This window comes from Neomonachus schauinslandi, chromosome 14 (assembly GCF_002201575.2).
Source record: "Neomonachus schauinslandi chromosome 14, ASM220157v2, whole genome shotgun sequence".
NCBI lineage: Eukaryota > Metazoa > Chordata > Mammalia > Carnivora > Phocidae > Neomonachus > Neomonachus schauinslandi.
Window position 1 is genome coordinate 65942636 of NC_058416.1, and position 18261 is coordinate 65960896.

Genomic DNA, 18261 nt, shown 5'->3' on the forward strand with positions numbered 1-18261 from the left:
AGGGCATAGAAAGATGCCATGGCAGAGGCTAGTTCTTGGCACTTGGCCTCTCCTGACTTCACCTTCCATTCCCAGTTTCACGTGTCCAGGTTAAGGGTATGCACTGCACATTCCAACCGACTTGGAATTCTTCAGGGCGGGGCTCCCTTTCCCTCTGTGTTTCTCTATAGGAGGAGGTAGGTCCCAAGAAAGTTGTGTTCTTTCTTTGACCTGGACCTATATAGCACCAGGCTTAGTGAACAGTAGGAGCATGGAGCCAGTCAGTAGGCCAGACTTCCAAGTCCCCCATGCCTCTAGGGAGCTAGCTGATGGAGTCCCTCACACATCTGCTGAATGTTTATTGAACACCCACTGCATGCCAGCCCTGGGTGGGGGGAGATAAAAGGCAGACAGAACCTTGATTGCATGAAGCTTGTCATCTTGTCCCTCCCAACCCGTGTCAAGCCTGGGCTCCGAGGACACTGTGTGGAAGGCCAACCCCATTCCAGGCTACATAATCTCCAGTTCTCTTTTCTTCTCTCCTTTCATGGGAAACTCATTGCTGTTAGAATGGAGAAAAACTCCTTCACAAGGCCTAAATGTGTTCTGAAGCTGGACCCTTCTCTCTCTCTTTTTTTAAGATTTTATTTATTTATTTGACAGAGAGAGACAGCGAGAGAGGGAACACAAGCAGGGGGAGTGGGAGAGGGAGAAACAGGCTTCCCGTCGAGCAGGGAGCCCGATGTGGGGCTCGATCCCAGGACCCTGGGATCATGACCTGAGCTGAAGGCAGACGCTTAATGACTGAGCCACCCAGGCACCCCTGGACCCTTCTCTTTGCCTGCACTGCTACTCGGCATCCAAACCACCATCAGTTTTGCCGATTGGCTACAGTAGGCTTCCAAATGGCCCCTACTCCCCTGCTTATCCCTCCCCATTCTTCCTTCTCCAATCATAGTACTTTCCTTAAACGCGTACATCTGACGATGTGGCTGCTACACACATCCACCGAAGGTCTCTCGCAGAGTATAGAAGAAAAGCCAACCCCCTCCTGTTCTTTTAAGGCTGTCCTGGTCTGTCACCAGCCTCCCTTGCTCCCTATTAACTTCTTACTCCATTCTGGCCAACCAGACAGCCTCATGGCCTTTGCCAGTGTCTTTTCTCCTGCTTGAAACAATCTCCTCCCAGTCTCTCAGCTGCTCCATCCCATCCTTCAAGTTCCAGAGTTGGCCCTGAAGCCAGCAGGTCAGTCTCTGTTCCTAGCCGGCTGCATGAACTTGGGCAAATCATTGGCCTTCTCTATGCTTCTGTTTCCTGTGAGATGTGTTGTTAATGGTAGCCATCTCATAGAGTGGTTTCAAAGATTAAGGAAAATAAGGCACAGGAGGGGGCAGCTGGCATTTGAGGTTCCAGTGTTAGCTGTTATTTTACTATTTCCTCAGTGAGGCTTCCCTGACTTCCCAATGAAAAGTCGGTCTCCAAAGGGTGCCTGGGTGGCTCAGTTGGTTGAGCAACTGCCTTCTGCTCAGGTCATGATCCTGGAATTCCAGGATCGAGTCCCACATGGGGCTCCCTGCTCAGCAGGGAGTCTGCTTCTCCCTCTGACCCTCCCCCCTCTCGTGCTGCGCGCTCTCTCTCAAATAAATAAATAAAATCTTTTTTTAAAAAAAAGTAGGTCTCTGGGGCACCTGGGTGGCTCAGTCGTTAAGCTCTGGCTTGGGCTCAGGTCATAATCCTGGGGTCCTGGGATTGAGCCCCGCATCGGGCTCCCTGCGGAGCATGGAGTCCCATGCAGGACTCTACCCCAGGACCCTGGGATCATGACCTAAGCCGAAGGCAGACGCTGAACTGACTGAGCCCCCCAGGCGCCCCTCAGTTTCCTTTTCTTCCCAGCACTTATCAGTGTCAGAAATAATCTTGGTTATTCAATGATCTTATGCAACCAATATTTATTGTGCACCTACTATGTGCCAAGGACTTTTGTAATTGCCTCCGGATTGGACGTCCAGTAAAGGCAGGGTGACTGCCAGTCCCGTTCATCTGTGTTCGCCCAGTACCGTAGTGGCACACAGTAGGCACTTCGCACGTCGCCCGCCCCTCCCCCGCTCCAGGAAGTGCGGGGGCTGCAGCCGCCCGGCGGACCGCGATGCATTCTGGGAAAGCAGCAGCACCAGATCCAAGATGGCGGCCAGCAGGAGGCTGATGAAGGTAAAAGCCATTCTCCGGCGCCGGCCGGGCAGGGGGCGGCGGCGTCCCGGCCCAGGGTCCCCGCGGCGGGCCGCGACTCCTCGGGGCGTCGCCGCTCGGTTTCCCGTCCCTATGTGGCCCCACCGGCCCCTTGCCCGCAGGCGGGCTGAGGGAGGTAACGGGGCCGCCTAGGCCGCAGCCTGGGCGGGAGCGCCAGGCCGCGCTGGGAGCTGCCGCTGGCCCCTCCGCCCGGAACCCGGCCAGGTCCTCCTCACGGTGGCCGCCTCCCGGACCGGGGGCGGCGTTGATGTGGGGGCCCGGCCGGGAGGTCCCAAACCGGGCGCCCTCGGGAAAGGCCCGAGCGCCGGAGCTCCGGCCGGGAGCCCGCGTCGCGGAGCCGCCCCGCCCTGGGCCGCAGCGCGCCGGCTTTAGAGCTCCCGAGGCCGGGAGGTTGGGAGGCTCGGGCTGGGGAAGGAAGGAGGAGGCCAGGCGACAAAAGTTAGGTCAGTTTGTTGGTGGGTCGTTTGAAATTGCTCTGGGTCCTAGCAAACTGTCGCCTTGTGACTGCAGAGTCACACAGCGGGCAAGTTCCAACTCCAGGAAGGCGTGGGGTCGGCCGCGTTCGCGGCGCTGTTCTTCTTCCCCGTCTCCTTTTCAACCTGCCACTTAAAATCATCAGGATCTCCTTTCCCTGCCGAAGCAAAAGTGCCATTTTGGGGGATGGGGTGGGGGTTGGCTTCAATCGTTCGAACCCAAACTGGCTAAAGTTTATAAAAATAACTTGGTACTTTGTATCTTGCATGCAGCGGGGTGCCTTCTTGCTAAGTGGCTCCTTTGGTGAGGAATACAGATGCTAAACTGGCTAAGTTCTTTGCCGAGTATGTTTGCGGTCCTCCGGAGCCAACCTCGCCAAGATTTGTGAGTCCGCGCCTGGATAGTGCTGCTGGGTTGCACCGGGCCGGAAATAAAAAAGACACAGGAGCTGATTTCCTGAGAGGAGATAAAGAGCTGGGGTTCCTCTTGGGCTTGGTGGAACTAGACATTGAACTTGGAGTCATAGCCTCTGGGCCCTTCCTCCCTGGGAACGTTTCCTTTCTTTTGTTCACTAAGGGCTGGGGACGGCATTTAACTTCATAAAACTGGATTGGAAGTGGGCACAAAAGAATAGTCAGCAGATTCCAGACTTCTTCTCATCTTTTTTCTGCCGGTGACACCACCATTCACCCACCAGTCATCCAGATGAGAGGACTGTTATTCACTTACTTCCGTACTCTACTTGCGGTCACCCATTAAGACTTGTGGATTTTACTTTAGAGGGAGTTCTTGAGTGTGCTTTCCTTCCTAATCTTACAGCAATTACCAGAATCCATATCCTCATCTCTCAGATGCCTTTCCAAGTACTACTGTTCTCCTCTGACTCCCCTTCTTGGACACCAGAATTCTTTTTCTAAAACAAATATTTAATCTTTTCACTCCTGTTGAAGCCTCTGTGATCTTACTGTCCTCAGCAGTTAATCCTAACTTCTTATTTGGCATGTAAGACCCTTCTTAGGCTGGCTGAAAGTAATCTGTTTAGCCTCACGTCCCACCCCTTATTTTCCCACTACCCTTGCAAATCATAGTAGCTACCTTTTTTTTTTTAAACTGTTACTTTGTGCAGCCCTGTACTTCACATTCATAATCATGTTTAATCTTCCCTGAAAAGTAGACATTCCCATTTTGTAGGTGGGAAAATGGAATGCTGAGAGATTTTGTTGGGTTGCCCCAGTTTTCCTAGCTTGGGAGAGTGAGCTGTAATCTCACTTCTGTTTGATTCCAGAGCCCCCTGCTCTTACTCAGTTGTTATATGGTCTTCCTTTGCACTTGCTTGGAGAAAGGCTGCCTTCCCCTTGCCTCTCCTCCCTTCCAGGGAAATCCTAGGTTCACTTCCAATGCCAGCTACTCTGTGAGGCCTTTGCCCCCATCCCCCTTCAGAGTAAGTTGTTTCCTCCTTTTTGTGACCACAGCACTTTCTTTGTGTTTCTCTTTGAGATTTTGTCCCAATCAGATTTGTGTTAGACTTGCCTTTCCTATTGGGTTCTGAGCTCCTCAAGGACAGGAATCTTGACCTAATTCATCCCTGTATGGTATCTCCTAGTCTACCCCATTTGACCTAGTTTGGGGTTCCCAGGCTTCCAGGGGTCTGAGAGGGGAGTTAACTGTGGTTTTCAAAAAAATTGGAGCTTAGAGAAAATGTGTAACATTAACTGAATGCTTTTAAGTGCTAGATCATTTACATTAATTCTTTTCAATAACACTTAGAGTTAGTGTATTGTCATCTTTGTTTTACAAATGAGAGAATTGTGAGGCTTTGATAGGTTGAGTGCTACCTAAGGTGGAGTAGCAAGCCGACCAGGGTGGGGAGAGATAAGAAGTTAAATCTCCCTAGCTTCAAATCCCAAGGTCCATGCCCCTTTCTTACTCCAAGGATGCTTGGAAGACTATGTAGTTTATTGAATTGTGGATGGAAATTATTTCAGTTCAGTAGAGGAATGCTGGTTACATGATGCAGGTCATTGGCTCTGAGAGTCAGGGTTTAAGCTGGTTAGTTTAAAAAACAAACCCAAATTATTGATGCATGTTGATCAATACATGGAGTGGAAATAATAAAAGGCGTTTTCGATGATGAAAGAAATATGTTGAAAAATCAAATGAATTACATCTTTTTTTTTTTTAATATTTTTTTATTTATTCATTTGAGACAGAGAGCATGAGCAGGGGGAGGTGCAGAGGGAGAGGGAGAAGCAGGCTCTCTGCTGAGCCGGGAGCGGGATGTGGGACTCTTGATCCTAGGACCCTGGGATCATGACCTGAGCCGAAGGCAGAGGTGTAACCATCTGAGCGACCCACACGCCCCAAATGAATTACATCTTAAAGAACTTTAGATTTCCTCAAAAACTATTATCCAGGACACTCACAGTCAAAGATTTCTTTGTAACAATGGACTGTCTGTAGATAGTATAAGATACATTATTAAAAGTAGGGTGATTTGCATATATTGGGCTGAGAAGTTATTTTAGGCAGGGTATGATCAAGTCTTTAATTTAAAAAGCATTTGCCAGGCGCCTGGGTGGCTCAGTTGGTTTAGCGTCTGCCTTTGGCTCAGGTCGTGGTCCCAGGATCCTGGGAGTCCCACGTTGGGCTCCCTGCTCAGCGGGGAGTCTGCTTCTCCCTCTGCCCCTTCCCCCGCACTCTCTCTCTCTCTCAAAAATAATCTTAAAAAATAAAATAAAAAGCATTTGCCAGAAGGAGTAGCCTTTTTTCACATCCCTTTTTAGGAATTACAATGTTAATAAAACATTAAATATATTTTAATTAGCAAGCAGCAAATTCAGCATTGATGGCAACAGTGGGAATGTAACCATTGCTTCTATCAGGAAGGGAAATAGCTACAAAAGTGAAACCTGTAGCTGTGGTTAAGGAAATTGATTGCAGTCTGATCATTTCTTTTCAGCTTCTGAATTGCACACATCTCCCCTAAGGGCCCTCCAGCTGAGTATCTTCCCAGAGGGGCTTTTCTAAGTGAGGAAAGTTGTGGATTTAAGAAGTGGGGGTGACATTTTACTAGTTATTACGGTGTAACTGTTAAGGAATTGAGATTTTTTTTTAAAAGATTTTATTTATTTATTTGAGACAGAGAGAATGAGAGAGAGCGAGCACATGAGAGGGGGGAGGGTCAGAGGGAGAAGCAGACTCCCTGCCGAGCAGGGAGCCCGATGCGGGACTCGATCCAGGGACTCCAGGATCATGACCTGAGCCGAAGGCAGTCGCTTAACCAACTGAGCCACCCAGGCGCCCAGGAATTGAGATTTGTAACAGCCTTTTAATGCTATTTAAATAATGTTCAGTTAGAGGGTGCCTGGGCCATTCATTCGGCGTCCTACTAGTGATTTCGGGTCAGGTCATGATCTCATAGGTCATGGGATCACTCCCCTCTTAGCGGGGAGTTTGCTTGGGATTCTCTCCCTCTGCCCCTCCCCCCACTCATGGTCATGCACACGTGCTCTTTCTCTCAAATAAATTTTTTTTTAAAGATTTTATTTATTTATTTGACAGAGACACAGCGAGAGAGGGAATACAAGCAGGGGGAGTGGGAGAGGGAGAAGCAGGCTTCCCGTGGAGCAGGGAGCCCGATGCGGGGCTTGATCCCAGGACCCTGGGATCATGACCTGAGCCGAAGGCAGACGCTTAACGACTGAGCCACCCAGGCGCCCCTCAAATAAATCTTGAAAAAAAAAAAAAATGTTCAGTCAGAACTCCGTATTGGTGTACTTTCTCTCAGTCCATAATTACACATGAATAAGTAGGAGAAGTCATTAAATAACAGTTCTTTCCTTGGAATTTATAGGCAATAAACTGGTTTGCTTTTGAGTACAAGTTTATGGTCTCTGAAGTTGGGTAATTAACACGACAGAGCAGTGAGTGTGTCTGGTAGGTGTATTGTGCGTGTCAGACGGTGAGGGGAGTTTTCCAGATGATGCTATGCCAGTATAAATGTCCTGAATCCACTGGGTTTTGGGGAATTCAGAAAAGCATTGTATTTTTTTTTTTATCCTAAATGTAAAATCCCAGTAAGTTGGGACTATTTCAGCCTCCCTTAATGGCACTCATTGTAAATGTTCTCCATTAAAAGAAAATTGGGACAGGCCCTGGAAAAGAGAGTGTACTTAGTTGTTGCAACATTTGCGACCTTCTTAAGGGTCTATATACTAGAACAAAAATACTTGTCTTAGGGTACTTGGACCTATTCCGGTTTTGTTACAACTCTATCAAGAGTTTGTCAAATTAGCATTGTATTGTACCAAGTCACTTGGACATATTCTCATTCTATTGAAAAGTACCACTAAATGTTCAAGAGATATTTCTATTTTCTTTGCTGTAACACTAAGGGATTAAATTTAGAGAACCCCAAGATATCTCTCCTGAGCCCAGACTTTGTATCTAACCGCCTTGAGAGTTTCCCTTTGAATGGCATGTAGACCTGTAGTTGTCCAAGCTGATCTTGTGTCCCATGCTTCTCCTGTCTTGCCTTCCTTAGTTAATGATCCACTTGTCTACTCAGTCACCCAAGGAAGAACCTGGGGAAACCCACCTCGCACCCTCTTGCCACTTCTAGCCACCTGCCAGATTCTGCTGAACTAGGCCTTTATCTCTGGTCTCTGTGTGTCTTTTCTCAATACGCACTACTGCTTCCTTAGTTGAGGCCATCCATTGTGGTAGGACACCTGCATCGGATTCCTTGGTGGCTTCCTCTTATTCCTCACCAGTCTGTCCTCAGTCCCACATGATTCCTAACCAGCAGTTCATCAAAGAGAAGTGCACATGCTCAGGGCTCAGGCCCTGCTCTCAGAGATTAGAACCAAATTTAAGAGGTCAGGGCTCTGTATTTAAAAACCCACACACCTTAGCATGTCCTACAAGGTCTGGTCTCGACAGTGTCTTCCCCCACTTGCCCATGGGATCCCCTAAACATGCTTTGCACCCTTGGGTCTCTTAATGGGCATCCCTGCCTCTTCTCTACATCAGGGTAATTTCTTGTCCTTTAAGACTCAGTTCACAGGGCACCTCCTCTTGGCTCTGCACTCGAGGAGCTCAGTGAGGGAGAAAAATGGCATGCATCTAGAACAAAGAAATCCTGGGCTGTCCACTCTATGCTGAATGTATGCCAGCTGAATAATGGAGTGCAGGGGAGGGAAAGATCCTCTGACATTGATAAGAAGGTGGAACTTGGTCTGGCCCTTGAAGAATAAGCAAGGGTCTGGGTTGTTGAGGGGAGGGGCCTGGCAGCCAGTGAGGTTAAGTAGCTTTCATCCCTTAAAGTGGGTGTGGGCAGTGGCTATGAGAGATGCCCTGGGGAACCCTGGTGACAGTTCACCTACCTCCCAATACGGTTGCCTGCTTCTGACCTTGTGCTGTCCCTTTCTTAGGTTTTAGTTAGGCCAGCCCTGAGGAATTTTCCAGAAGCACTGGGTAAGTGGCCTAGTTTTACCCTAGGTTGGTATATCCAGTGCACCTGGCCCTCCAGAACTGTGAGCCTTCCCTCCCTCCCTCTGCCCTAGCAGGGCTAAGTTCTCCAGCCAGCGACTGGAAGACTTGTCTCTCCATGAAGGGGCGTTGCGGAGGGCGATGCTGATGTGTTTAAGGACAGGTGGCAAAGAGATGCCTGGGCCTTTCAGTTGAGGGGGTCAGATGTATCCTCAGCTTCAGGATCCAGGAGAAAGCAGCAGGCTTCTCACGTGTGAGAGCTTTTGTCTCCAGGTTTCCTCTAGCCAGCCTCGTCCTGTCTGTCCTTAAGGGCATAGATAAACCTAACCCTCACCCCAGTAAAAAGAGGGGAGGAAAGGGTCTTTCATTCAGGGCAAAGCTATCGAGAGGAAGAATACAGTATACTGAGTAAGAGCTTCTGGAGGGGTGCCTGGGTGGCTCAGTCAGTTAGGCATCTGTCTGCCTTTGGCTCAGGTCATGATCCCAGGGCTCTGGGGTCGAGCCCCACGCTGGGCTCTCTGCACAGCGGGGGGCCTCCTTCTCCCTCTCCCTCTGCCTGCTCTTCCTCCTGCTTGTGCTCTCCTGCTCTGTCAAATAAATAAATAAAATCTTAAAAAAACAAACAAACAAAAAAAAGCTTCTGGAGATTGCGTATCCTGGGCCTGCCACATCTTAATTGGAGGTAACTTGGGCAAGTTACTTAATCTCTTTGTGTTAGTTTATTTCACCTCTGTGTGAAAGTGAACTAAATTAGTATATATCACATGTTCTGGAGAGTGCTTAGCATATCCTAAGTGTGAGATACCTGTAGGTTATTATTTATTTGACAGAGAGACACAGCGAGAGAGGAAACACAAGCAGGGGGAGTGGGAGAGGGAGAAGCAGGCTTCCCGCTGAGCAGGGAGCCCGATGTGGGGCTCGATCCCAGGACCCTGGGATCATGACCTGAGCCAAAAGGCAGACGCTTAACGACTGAGCCACCCAGGTGCCCCTATTATTATTATTATTATCATTATTATTATCATCGGCAGTCAGCAAGAGATGTCCTCCTGACAGCAGCCTGTCAGGAAGGGAGAGCTCAGTGCTGAAAAGGTGGGTTGGGCCAGGTAGGGGCAGCATGCTTGGACATGATCTCACCATAGGCAGAGCCCATTCTCTTTCCCTCCCCTCTCTCCTGCCTCTTGAAATAACCTGTTCCTTAAGGTTAGCTAGAGGTTTCTTTTTTTTTTTTTTTAAAGATTTTTATTTATTTATTTGACAGAGAGAGCGAGAGAGCACAAGCAGGGGGAACAGTAGAGGGAGAGGGAGAAGCAGGCTCCCGGCTGAGCAGGGAGCCTGATGCGGGGCTCGATCCCGGGACCCTGGGATCATGACCTGAGCTGAAGGCAGACGCTTAACCATCTGAGCCACCCAGGCGCCCCTAGCAAGAGGTTTTTTTTTTTTTTTAACGCAGAAGCTAAATCTTTATAAATAGAATTAACATGCATTTTAGTGACAGTATGAACTGTGAGTTCAAGAGATGCTGTTGCGCTCTTTCTAACCTGTGGTGTGTGCCACACTCTTTTGTAGTCTTGGGAATGGCTTTTTTTTAGGAGACCAGTGCCAGACTTTCCCACATTTTCTTCCAGAAGCATTTTCAGTTAAGCTACATGGCTGCATTTTGATTATTATGTTCGGGGTCTCTCAATAGAAGTCTGAAATATGTCTGATGAGGACTCACCGATTAAGCTGGGGAATGGTGCGGGGTCTTTGTAAAGTGTGATAAGATTAAATTAGATTTAATCTTTGAAACTCTCTCTCTCCTAGCAAGAGGTTTCTTGAGACAGCTGTGTGAATATGTCTTTGTTCAAAGATGTATACTTTTCTCAGCAAAATTGAAAAGCTCTTGAATTCAAAATTTGTCTTCCCAGTTTCTTAAAATCTCACCCTTGTATTATTTCTTCCTGTCCTGTGTGTATTTTTTTTTTTTTAAGATTTTATTTATTTATTTGACAGAGAGAGACACAGTGAGAGAGGGAACACAAGCAGGGGGAGTGGGAGAGGGAGAAGCAGGCTTCCCGCGGAGCAGGGAGCCCGATGCGGGGCTCGATCCCAGGACCCTGGGATCAGGACCTGAGCCGAAGGCAGACGCTTAACGACTGAGCCACCCAGGCACCCCTGTCCTGTGTGTATTATGTGCAGTGCAGTGACTGTCACTGTGTCCAAAGATGAGCCCAGGTGCAATGGAAGGCACCAAAAGGTGCTGAGCTGGGAGGAGGGGGTGGGAATTTGAAGGGAATTCTCTTTCTCTTTTTTTTTAAAGAGATTTTATTTATTTATTTGAGAAAGAGAGTAAGAGAGCTCACACATGCGTGCAAGGAGAGGGAGAGAAAGGGAGAGAATCCGATGCTGGGCTGATCCCACAAACCGGAGGTCATGACCTGAGCCAAAACCAAGAGACAGATGCTCAACTGACTGATCCGCCCTGAAGGACACTCTTAAATAAGTAGTTGCAGTCCCAGAAATAACGCTGTTGCTTTTTGTCTTCTCTTTCAGCCCTGAAGTAGAAAGTTTAAGAAGGTTGCTTCTGGTGGCTGTTCTGTTTTTCCTCCTGGCCCTTTGCATAGTCTGTTTAGAATTCCAGAGCTGCGAGGGGCCCCCTTGACAGACAGGAGGCTGAGGCGTGGGGGCCACCACCCACAGGCTCACAGTGAAGCCGGGCACCCTCACTGCCCAGGCCTCCCTGCCCTCTGTCTTGCTCCTGCTCTTCACATGGCTGCTTCTGGTTTTTAAGGAAGGACATGGTGGAGAGGAGAATTCATTTCAGGTTAGGTGGTGGTTTAGGTTTTGTTCAGCTTTTAACATTTCCAGGTCTGTGTTGATTGTAGTTTTCTGTACTTCATGATCTTGGTCAGATTTTGTTCCCGCTTCTTTACCAGCATAGTTCAGCCGAGGAGTGAAATACTGTTTTGACAGTCCCTGGCCCAGCAGGTACATTTGCCAGCAAAGCAGTCAGTAATGTCAGATCCAGTGCTCATGGTGGTGCTCTGTCTTTCTGAGAGGGGAAGCGGCCTGACTCTGTCACAGGATTGGAGAATGGGTACAACTCAGAAGTTGAACAGCCTCTGAGTCCCTTCTGACATGGTTAATAGAATATCTACTTCACACCAGTGTACCTCTTGTTAAGAAAACTCAGCACAGAAGAGCTAACCTTACAGGAGGAGACCGGCCATGTGTTTTCCACACGGGGTTCTCATTCTGGTCACTCGTGCTGGGGCGCTGGACTCTGGAATATGTGACGTAGGTCAAGAATGCCAGGTACAACCATGTTCAGATGGGGACAGAAACCTATTCCAGGGGCAAGACCAACATCCAGAAGCTGACTGTGTGTGGAGCTGGCGTCAGAGCCCACTCAGCTGGAATCGGGGCCATGCTCATCTGGAGGTGTGTGGGCAGTGTGTTCCTATAAGCCTGTTCTGAATGTTCTCTTCAGCCATGTCCTCTTAGAATGACCTCTTGAGAAGTGGCCCACCACCCTGGAGCAGTGTGCTGTGGTTGAATAACAGGGACCTGAGTTCAGATCTTAACTTCTGCCACGGACTCGTTTCTGTCACACTGGTTGTGATAATAACTAAGTGTAAGATGGTATACTGCTGACCCATGGAAGGGGTGATGTGTTGTTATGGGTCACGCCTCCTTTGCTGAGTATTCATTGAAATAAGAGAATCGTGTTTGGGGGGCTCTGAAACCTTATGTTTAGATGTACAGTATTTTGGAATTATTAAAGTCATGATTTAGTGTCATTGCCACCGGTTGCTTTGTGCGAGCTTGGAAAGCACATTTCTTTCAAAATTATTACTTGGCTCCTGTCACACAAAAAAGCAGGAAGTAGTTTTTTCAAATTATTAATGTCCCACCAATTGTGTAGCTGGTACTTGAGAGTGATACTGTACTTAGATTTAAGGCAGGTTTGTGTCACTTTCCCTTAGACATCCAGCTTCATCTGCCAGGTTTCATTTTGCCTGGACAAGAGGAGCCTAGAAACGTTCCTTGCACAACATAAACACTTAATGATCAGCTGTGAAGGGTTAGGGCAAATGCTGTATATGTTCACGCTTTTCTCATAAACCTGGGGAAGTGCTATTCCAGAGCAGGCTGAGCCCTCCTAGGATCCTGCTCAGGAAATAGGAGCCCCTCCGCTGCCTGTTTGCAGTGGAAGTCTTCACCACCCTCACCCACTGCTTTGTGTGGCTGAGAGATTCTACTTCTGCCTCCAGTCCTGGCCGTACCCTGTAAAAGGCCTGTGACTTGGGCCTCTCTGAACTTTAGCTTTATCATCTCTAAGAGGAAGCTAAATATGCTTGACCTGCCTGTCTTCAGGGGTGTTGTGAGCTTCTAGTCCTATTCTGTTGTAAACACTGCAGAGTGTTGTTGTAACCAACCACCTCTCACGCTTCTCTCTCACGGTCTTGCTCCTGCTTTTCACACGGCTGCTTTGGGTGCCTATCTCCTGCACTGAAGGCACACACCTGTAGCATCTTAATTTCTGGAGACTACCTCCAGAAATAACCGGCTCTTTCCTAGAAGACCACCTGTTCCCTAGCATCACTCCATTTCTATATGGTGTTTTTTATTGTTTTATTTTTCCATTTCTGTTTTTTGTTGGGATTTTGAAGGTGATGACACTAAGCTGTTGCCCTCCAAGGGGGAGTGTGGTGGTGATATATTCTTAGCAACTCCTCTACCTTATATTTCCTTTTCCATTTTTCTTTCTTTCTTTCTTTCTTTCTTTCTTTCTTTCTTTCTTTCTTTCATTGAGATACAGTTGATCAGGTCATTTCTGGAAAAGCTTTGTGCCAACAACTATAAACATGTCTTTTTTTTTAACATGACAAACTTTTTTTTTTTTTAAAGATTTTTATTTATTTATTGAGAGAGAGAGAATGACAGAGAGACAGCATGAGAGGGTGGAGGGTCAGAGGGAGAAGCAGACTCCCCGCTGAGCAGGGAGCCTGATGCGGGACTCGATCCTGGGACTCCAGGATCATGACTGAACCGAAGGCAATTGCTTAACCAACTGAGCCACCCAGGCGCCCATGACAAACTTTTTTTTTTAAAGATTACTTATTTGGGCACCTGGGTGGTTCAGTTGGCTAAGCATCTGCCTTTGGCTCAGGTCATGATCCCAGGGTCCTGGGATTGAGTCCCGCATCAGGCTCCCTGCTCAGTGGAGAGCCTGCTTCTCCCTCCCTCTGCCGCTCCCCCTGCTTATGCGTGCACACATGCTCTCTCTCTCAAATCTTTTTTATTTGAGAGAGAGCACACGCAAGCGCACAAGCGGGGGGGGGGAAGGGCAGAGAGCGGAGGGGAGAGCTGAAGGCAGATGCTTAACTGACTGAGCCACCCAGGTGCCCCCATATTCATTTCTAATTTAAGACCCTATGAGTTGTGGTCATAGGCTGTCAACGCCATACCGTGTCTATTCCCTGTTGTGTAGAGTAGGGAATGTATGTCGGTGCCTCGACACTGTCTTGGATTTTAAGAACTATGGTGATACAATTATGGAAGGGAATGAAACTAACATTAATTATCTATCAAGGGTGCTAAGCGTTAAGCACTGTATAAAGTTTCTTGTAATTCTCAGTAGAGCCCTGTGAAGTTGGTTTCCTATTTTTCAGGTGAGACTACTGGAAGACTTGGAGCTTCAGGTGGTATGAAGGGTGGGGTGGGGGTTTAAGCTCAGGCCTGTCTGGCTCCAGAGGGCTCTGCTCTTTCTAGTCCAGTGACAATTTGACAGCTGTTGAAGCAACTGCATGTCAAATCAAAATATGTTCCTCTGTATAATATATAAAAATAGTGTTGAAGAGAACGGTTGGGGATTGCAAAATACTGATTTTTTTGTCTATAGGAATCCAGAACAGAGAACAGTAAAATAAGCAATGTAAATCATAGTAAGCGTTCATTTTTTTAAAAAAAGTTCAGAAAGATTTCCAGGTTTCTGTTACCACAGACTTGTTGCGGTAAAAAGGATTCCTTACATTGCTTCTGTGTGCCTGGCTCAGTGGGAGGTGTTAGCTCTTTTAGGAGCTTATTTCTAGTCATGGAAATGACAGTGAATTAATCAGGGCCTCAGTGTCTTCCTTTGTAAAAGACCAGATTGGATGAGCATGGTGGGTTTTTTTTTTAAGATTTTATTTATTTATTTGAGAGAGAGAGAGAGAGAGATCACGAGCAGGGGAGAAGGGTAGAGGGAGAAGCCGACTCCCTGCTGAGCAAGGAGCCCCATGCGGGACTCTTCCAGGACCCTGGGATCATGACCTGAGCCGAAGGCAGACGCTTAACCAACAGAGCCATCCAGGTGCCCCGTGCATGGTGGTTCTTTTTTTTTTTTTAATGTTTTATTTATTTATTCATGAGAGTCGGAGAGAAGCAGAGGCAGAGGCGGAGGCGGAACTCGATCCCAGGACCCTGGGGTCATGACCTGAGCCGAAGGCAGACGCTTAACCATCTGAGCCATCCAGGCGCCTGTGCATGTTGGTTCTTAAGCAGGGGTGCGCCTCACTGTTACTGGGGGATCCCCCGGCACAGGTGCCCAGCCTTGCTCTGGAGATTCTGATTCTGCAGGTCTAGAATGAGGCCTAGGCACGATTCAGGCTTTCTCCCTCCACCCTCCCTCTTTGCCCCTCCTCTCTGCATATGAGTGTTGAATAACTCCCCTGGGGCCTTTGGGTGCACTCTCTGAGAGTCCCCCAACATTAGTTAACACTCCAGCCAAATTTGGCTCCCAGCTGCTTCCCAAACACACCCGGTGATTTCTTCCTTCCACGGCCCTGCATACATTTCTAACACACGGACACACCTGTTCTCTTCTCTGCAGTGGTTTGGTTTTTCCCCATCCTTCAAGGCCTGTCTGACAGCCTCTCTTCCATGAACCAATTACCCTCTGCTGTTGCTTGCTGGGCCTCCCTTGCTCCAGGTTCCTAGAATAGGGCTTCTCTGCTATTCTAACCTCATCTCAACAGCCAATAAGATGGCGCTCAGCTTTACTTTCTGTGGTTCCTTTAGGGGTACAGTGTGCTCTTTTCCACTCAACAAATATGAAATTACAGGATGTTATCGAATATAAAATTTTATTTATTTGAGACAGAGAGAGAGAGCACAAGAGGGGGTAGGGTCATAGGGAGAAGCAGACTCCCCGCTGAGCAGGGAGCGTGATGCAGGACTCGATGCCGGGACTCCGGGATCATGACCTGAGCCAAAGGCAGTTGCTTAACCAACTGAGCCACCCAGGCACCCTCGAATATGCTTTTTTTAAACTGTATAAGCACCCCTACCTTGTGACTTGCTGTCCATAGCGTTGATTTGACATCTGAAGCAGCTCTGGCTTTCACAGCTCATTTTTCCTCTGTACACCTGTCTGGATTTCTTAAAGAGGACCATGGTCACAAGCTAGTTACGAATCACTGGCTCCTGAAGGGTTGTCAGGTCTGTGTGAGGGTTGTCTGGGGAGATTTTGAATGGTTGCCTTTCCAGCACCCATCGTAGATCTCCAAAAAAAAAAAAAAAAAGACCTTGTTAAATACTTTTCCCTAACTCAGAGGCATACATCATAGTTGTGTGACAGAGAGCCCACTGTGTATGGCTGTCTCCTGCTGTCCTCTCAAGGATGAGCTGAAGCTTCCATGCAGGAGTAGTCCACCCCTGCTGGGGTTAGGGCTGTCTCCTCTTAGTCCCTCGGGGCTGTTAGGCAGTGATCTGTTTCTGGAGCTTGCTGCACTCTGGCCTGGCATGGGCATCAAGCTCTCTGGGCAGGAGTCTAGGCAGTGGGCTTTTCCCCTTTTGAAGAGCTGGGCAGCGCACCCACGCTCTTTTGGGTTCCCTCAATACACTGAGATCCACCTCTGGGTTCAGAAATAGACCTCATTTTGAGAAGCATTGTTGTCTTTCTCCTTCACCACTTGCCCTGGCTGGGAAGTCTGCTCTCCCCTGCCGGGAGAAGGAATGAGCTAGTTGGCTGGTTCTGCTTTCCCTTGTGCTCTTCTTTCGGTTTGTCAGTATGGCACTATCAGCCTGGAGCAGCTGACCCAGGACAGCTTCTTGCAGAACTGAAACAAACCTTTGTGGGCATATTTTGTAAGCTCCTGTCATTCTGAGAGGCTTTGGTCTTCCTGATTCTGTTCTAGAACTGGGCCACTCTCAGTTTTCCTTTGTCAGGTCCCTTTTTTCCCCCTCATTTGTAATAATATCCTTTTGAATTTAAACTTTGAATTTACATTGGTTTCTTTAAATTCCTTCTCCAGTTCTTCCTTCTCAGGATCATTCTCAGTTATAGGGGTGCACTTTTGCTTGAGGATTTGTCAAGCCTCTAAAGTCATCTTGCCTTTTTGAGTCTCAGACCTTCATATCAATCTGTCTTTTCTCTGAATGACTTGAATCCATCTTCTTCAAGTTGTTCTTGGTGGAGGTGTGATTGGCATTTGGGGCCTAACAGTTCTTGACTGGAGGACCTCCTGTGCAATGCAGGACTTTTAGCATCCTGGCCACTGATAGTGTCAGGGGTTCTCAGCAGCTGGGGCTCTAGAGGATGTTGGGATATCAGGGTGGGGTGGTGTCAAAATGCTTGGCATGTAATGGGCAGGGCTCGGGATGCTCAAGTGCAGAGTCCTGCCTGGATGCTGGCACCACCCCGTTGAGAAAGGCTCTCCTAGGGCTGCCCAGCATTCCCTGGAGATCATAGGGCTTGCTTGCTTGCTTGCTTGTTTGTCTTGGTTTCTCTCACTTCTGCCTTATAATCACTTCTTCCTTGTTGGTTAGAATTATGCAAAGGAGGTTGCCTCTTCCGCTCTTTGGTGAGCTTAACTTGACAGCAAGGTGAATTGAGAGTTTATCTGATAACCAGCAATTGATAACTGAGCTTTGGAGTCCTTGAGTCTCCCAGTTCTGCCAACATTAGTGTCACCCTTCCTCTCTGGCAGGGGGTAGGAGGGATGGCATCCTCTCCCTCAGTACGGTTTTTATCTTTGTGCATGTATCTTTCTCTCTCTTTTTTTTAAGTAGGCTCCATGCCCAGTGTGGGGCTTGAATTCGTGACCCTGAGATTGAGTCGAGTACCGACTGAGCCAGCTGGGGGCCCCAATGTTCATATATCTCTTGATATCAGAGCACCAGTAGGTGCCCTCTCTGCACCCCTGCCCACAGTGCCCACTCCTTCCTCCCTTTTTCTTTTCTTTTTTTTTTTTTTTAAAGATTTTATTTATTTATTTGAGACAGAGAGAATGAGAGAGAGCACATGAGAGGGGGGAGGGTCAGAGGGAGAAGCAGACTTCCTGCCGAGCAGGGAGCCCGATGCGGGACTCGATCCAGGGACTCCAGGATCATGACCTGAGCCGAAGGCAGTCGCTCAACCAACTGAGCCACCCAGGCGCCCTTCCTCCCTTTTTCTTGAGCAAGGTGCAGGTTTTCACTGCCGTCTTACAGTTGAGTTTCATCTTGCCATATTTTTGTAATTCTTTTGAAATTTACCTTCTTGGGTTTATTACTGATACTTCCTATTGTTAGTATGTGGATTTCTGAAACCATAGAGTATATGTACAGATTACTTTACAACAAATTTCCTTCCATGAAAATTGAATTTAATCTCATTGGTTGTCCAGTTTCAAAGTTCTATCTGGAATTGTTTTCCTGCCTATATTTGGTTTAAAACATTTCTGATAGCTTGGTAGGATTTGTCTCTAGCTGGGAATCTTACTCTAGTATTTTGCACCAGGGACCAGAAAATCAAATACATGGAGAGCCTTTCCCATCCTAGAGCCTTTTTTTCCTCCCCAGTCCCCAGCTTCCTGTCCCTTCACTATCCTGATAATTAAGCAAGTGTTTGAGCATGACTGGAAGCTCCTGGGGCTTTTAGATCCCTGCCCTCAAGCTTGCCCTCATGGAACTTATATGCTGTTTGGGGAGTGGGACAGAGTGGTAGAGTGAGATTTATTTATTCCCCCTCCTGAAGGCTTCATTGTCCCCAGGGGAGCATTTCTGATGAGTCCTGATCATTAGCAGGAGGACCAGATGGCAGTTGGCAGGTTGAGTGGTCTCTCA

At 47.9% G+C, this 18261-nt stretch overlaps 1 protein-coding gene across 1 annotated transcript in view; it reads left to right on the forward strand.

Annotated features, from left to right (window-relative positions):
- Positions 1 to 2140: 2140 nt before the first annotated feature.
- UBE2L3 (ubiquitin conjugating enzyme E2 L3) overlaps positions 2141 to 18261 on the forward strand; it is a 57283-nt gene continuing 41162 nt past the window's right edge. Inside the window, exon 1 of the mRNA XM_021687930.2 lies at positions 2141 to 2187. Within this exon, the coding sequence (XP_021543605.1) occupies positions 2161 to 2187 (27 nt within the window). The 5' untranslated portion in view covers positions 2141 to 2160. The remainder of the gene's footprint in view (positions 2188 to 18261) is intronic.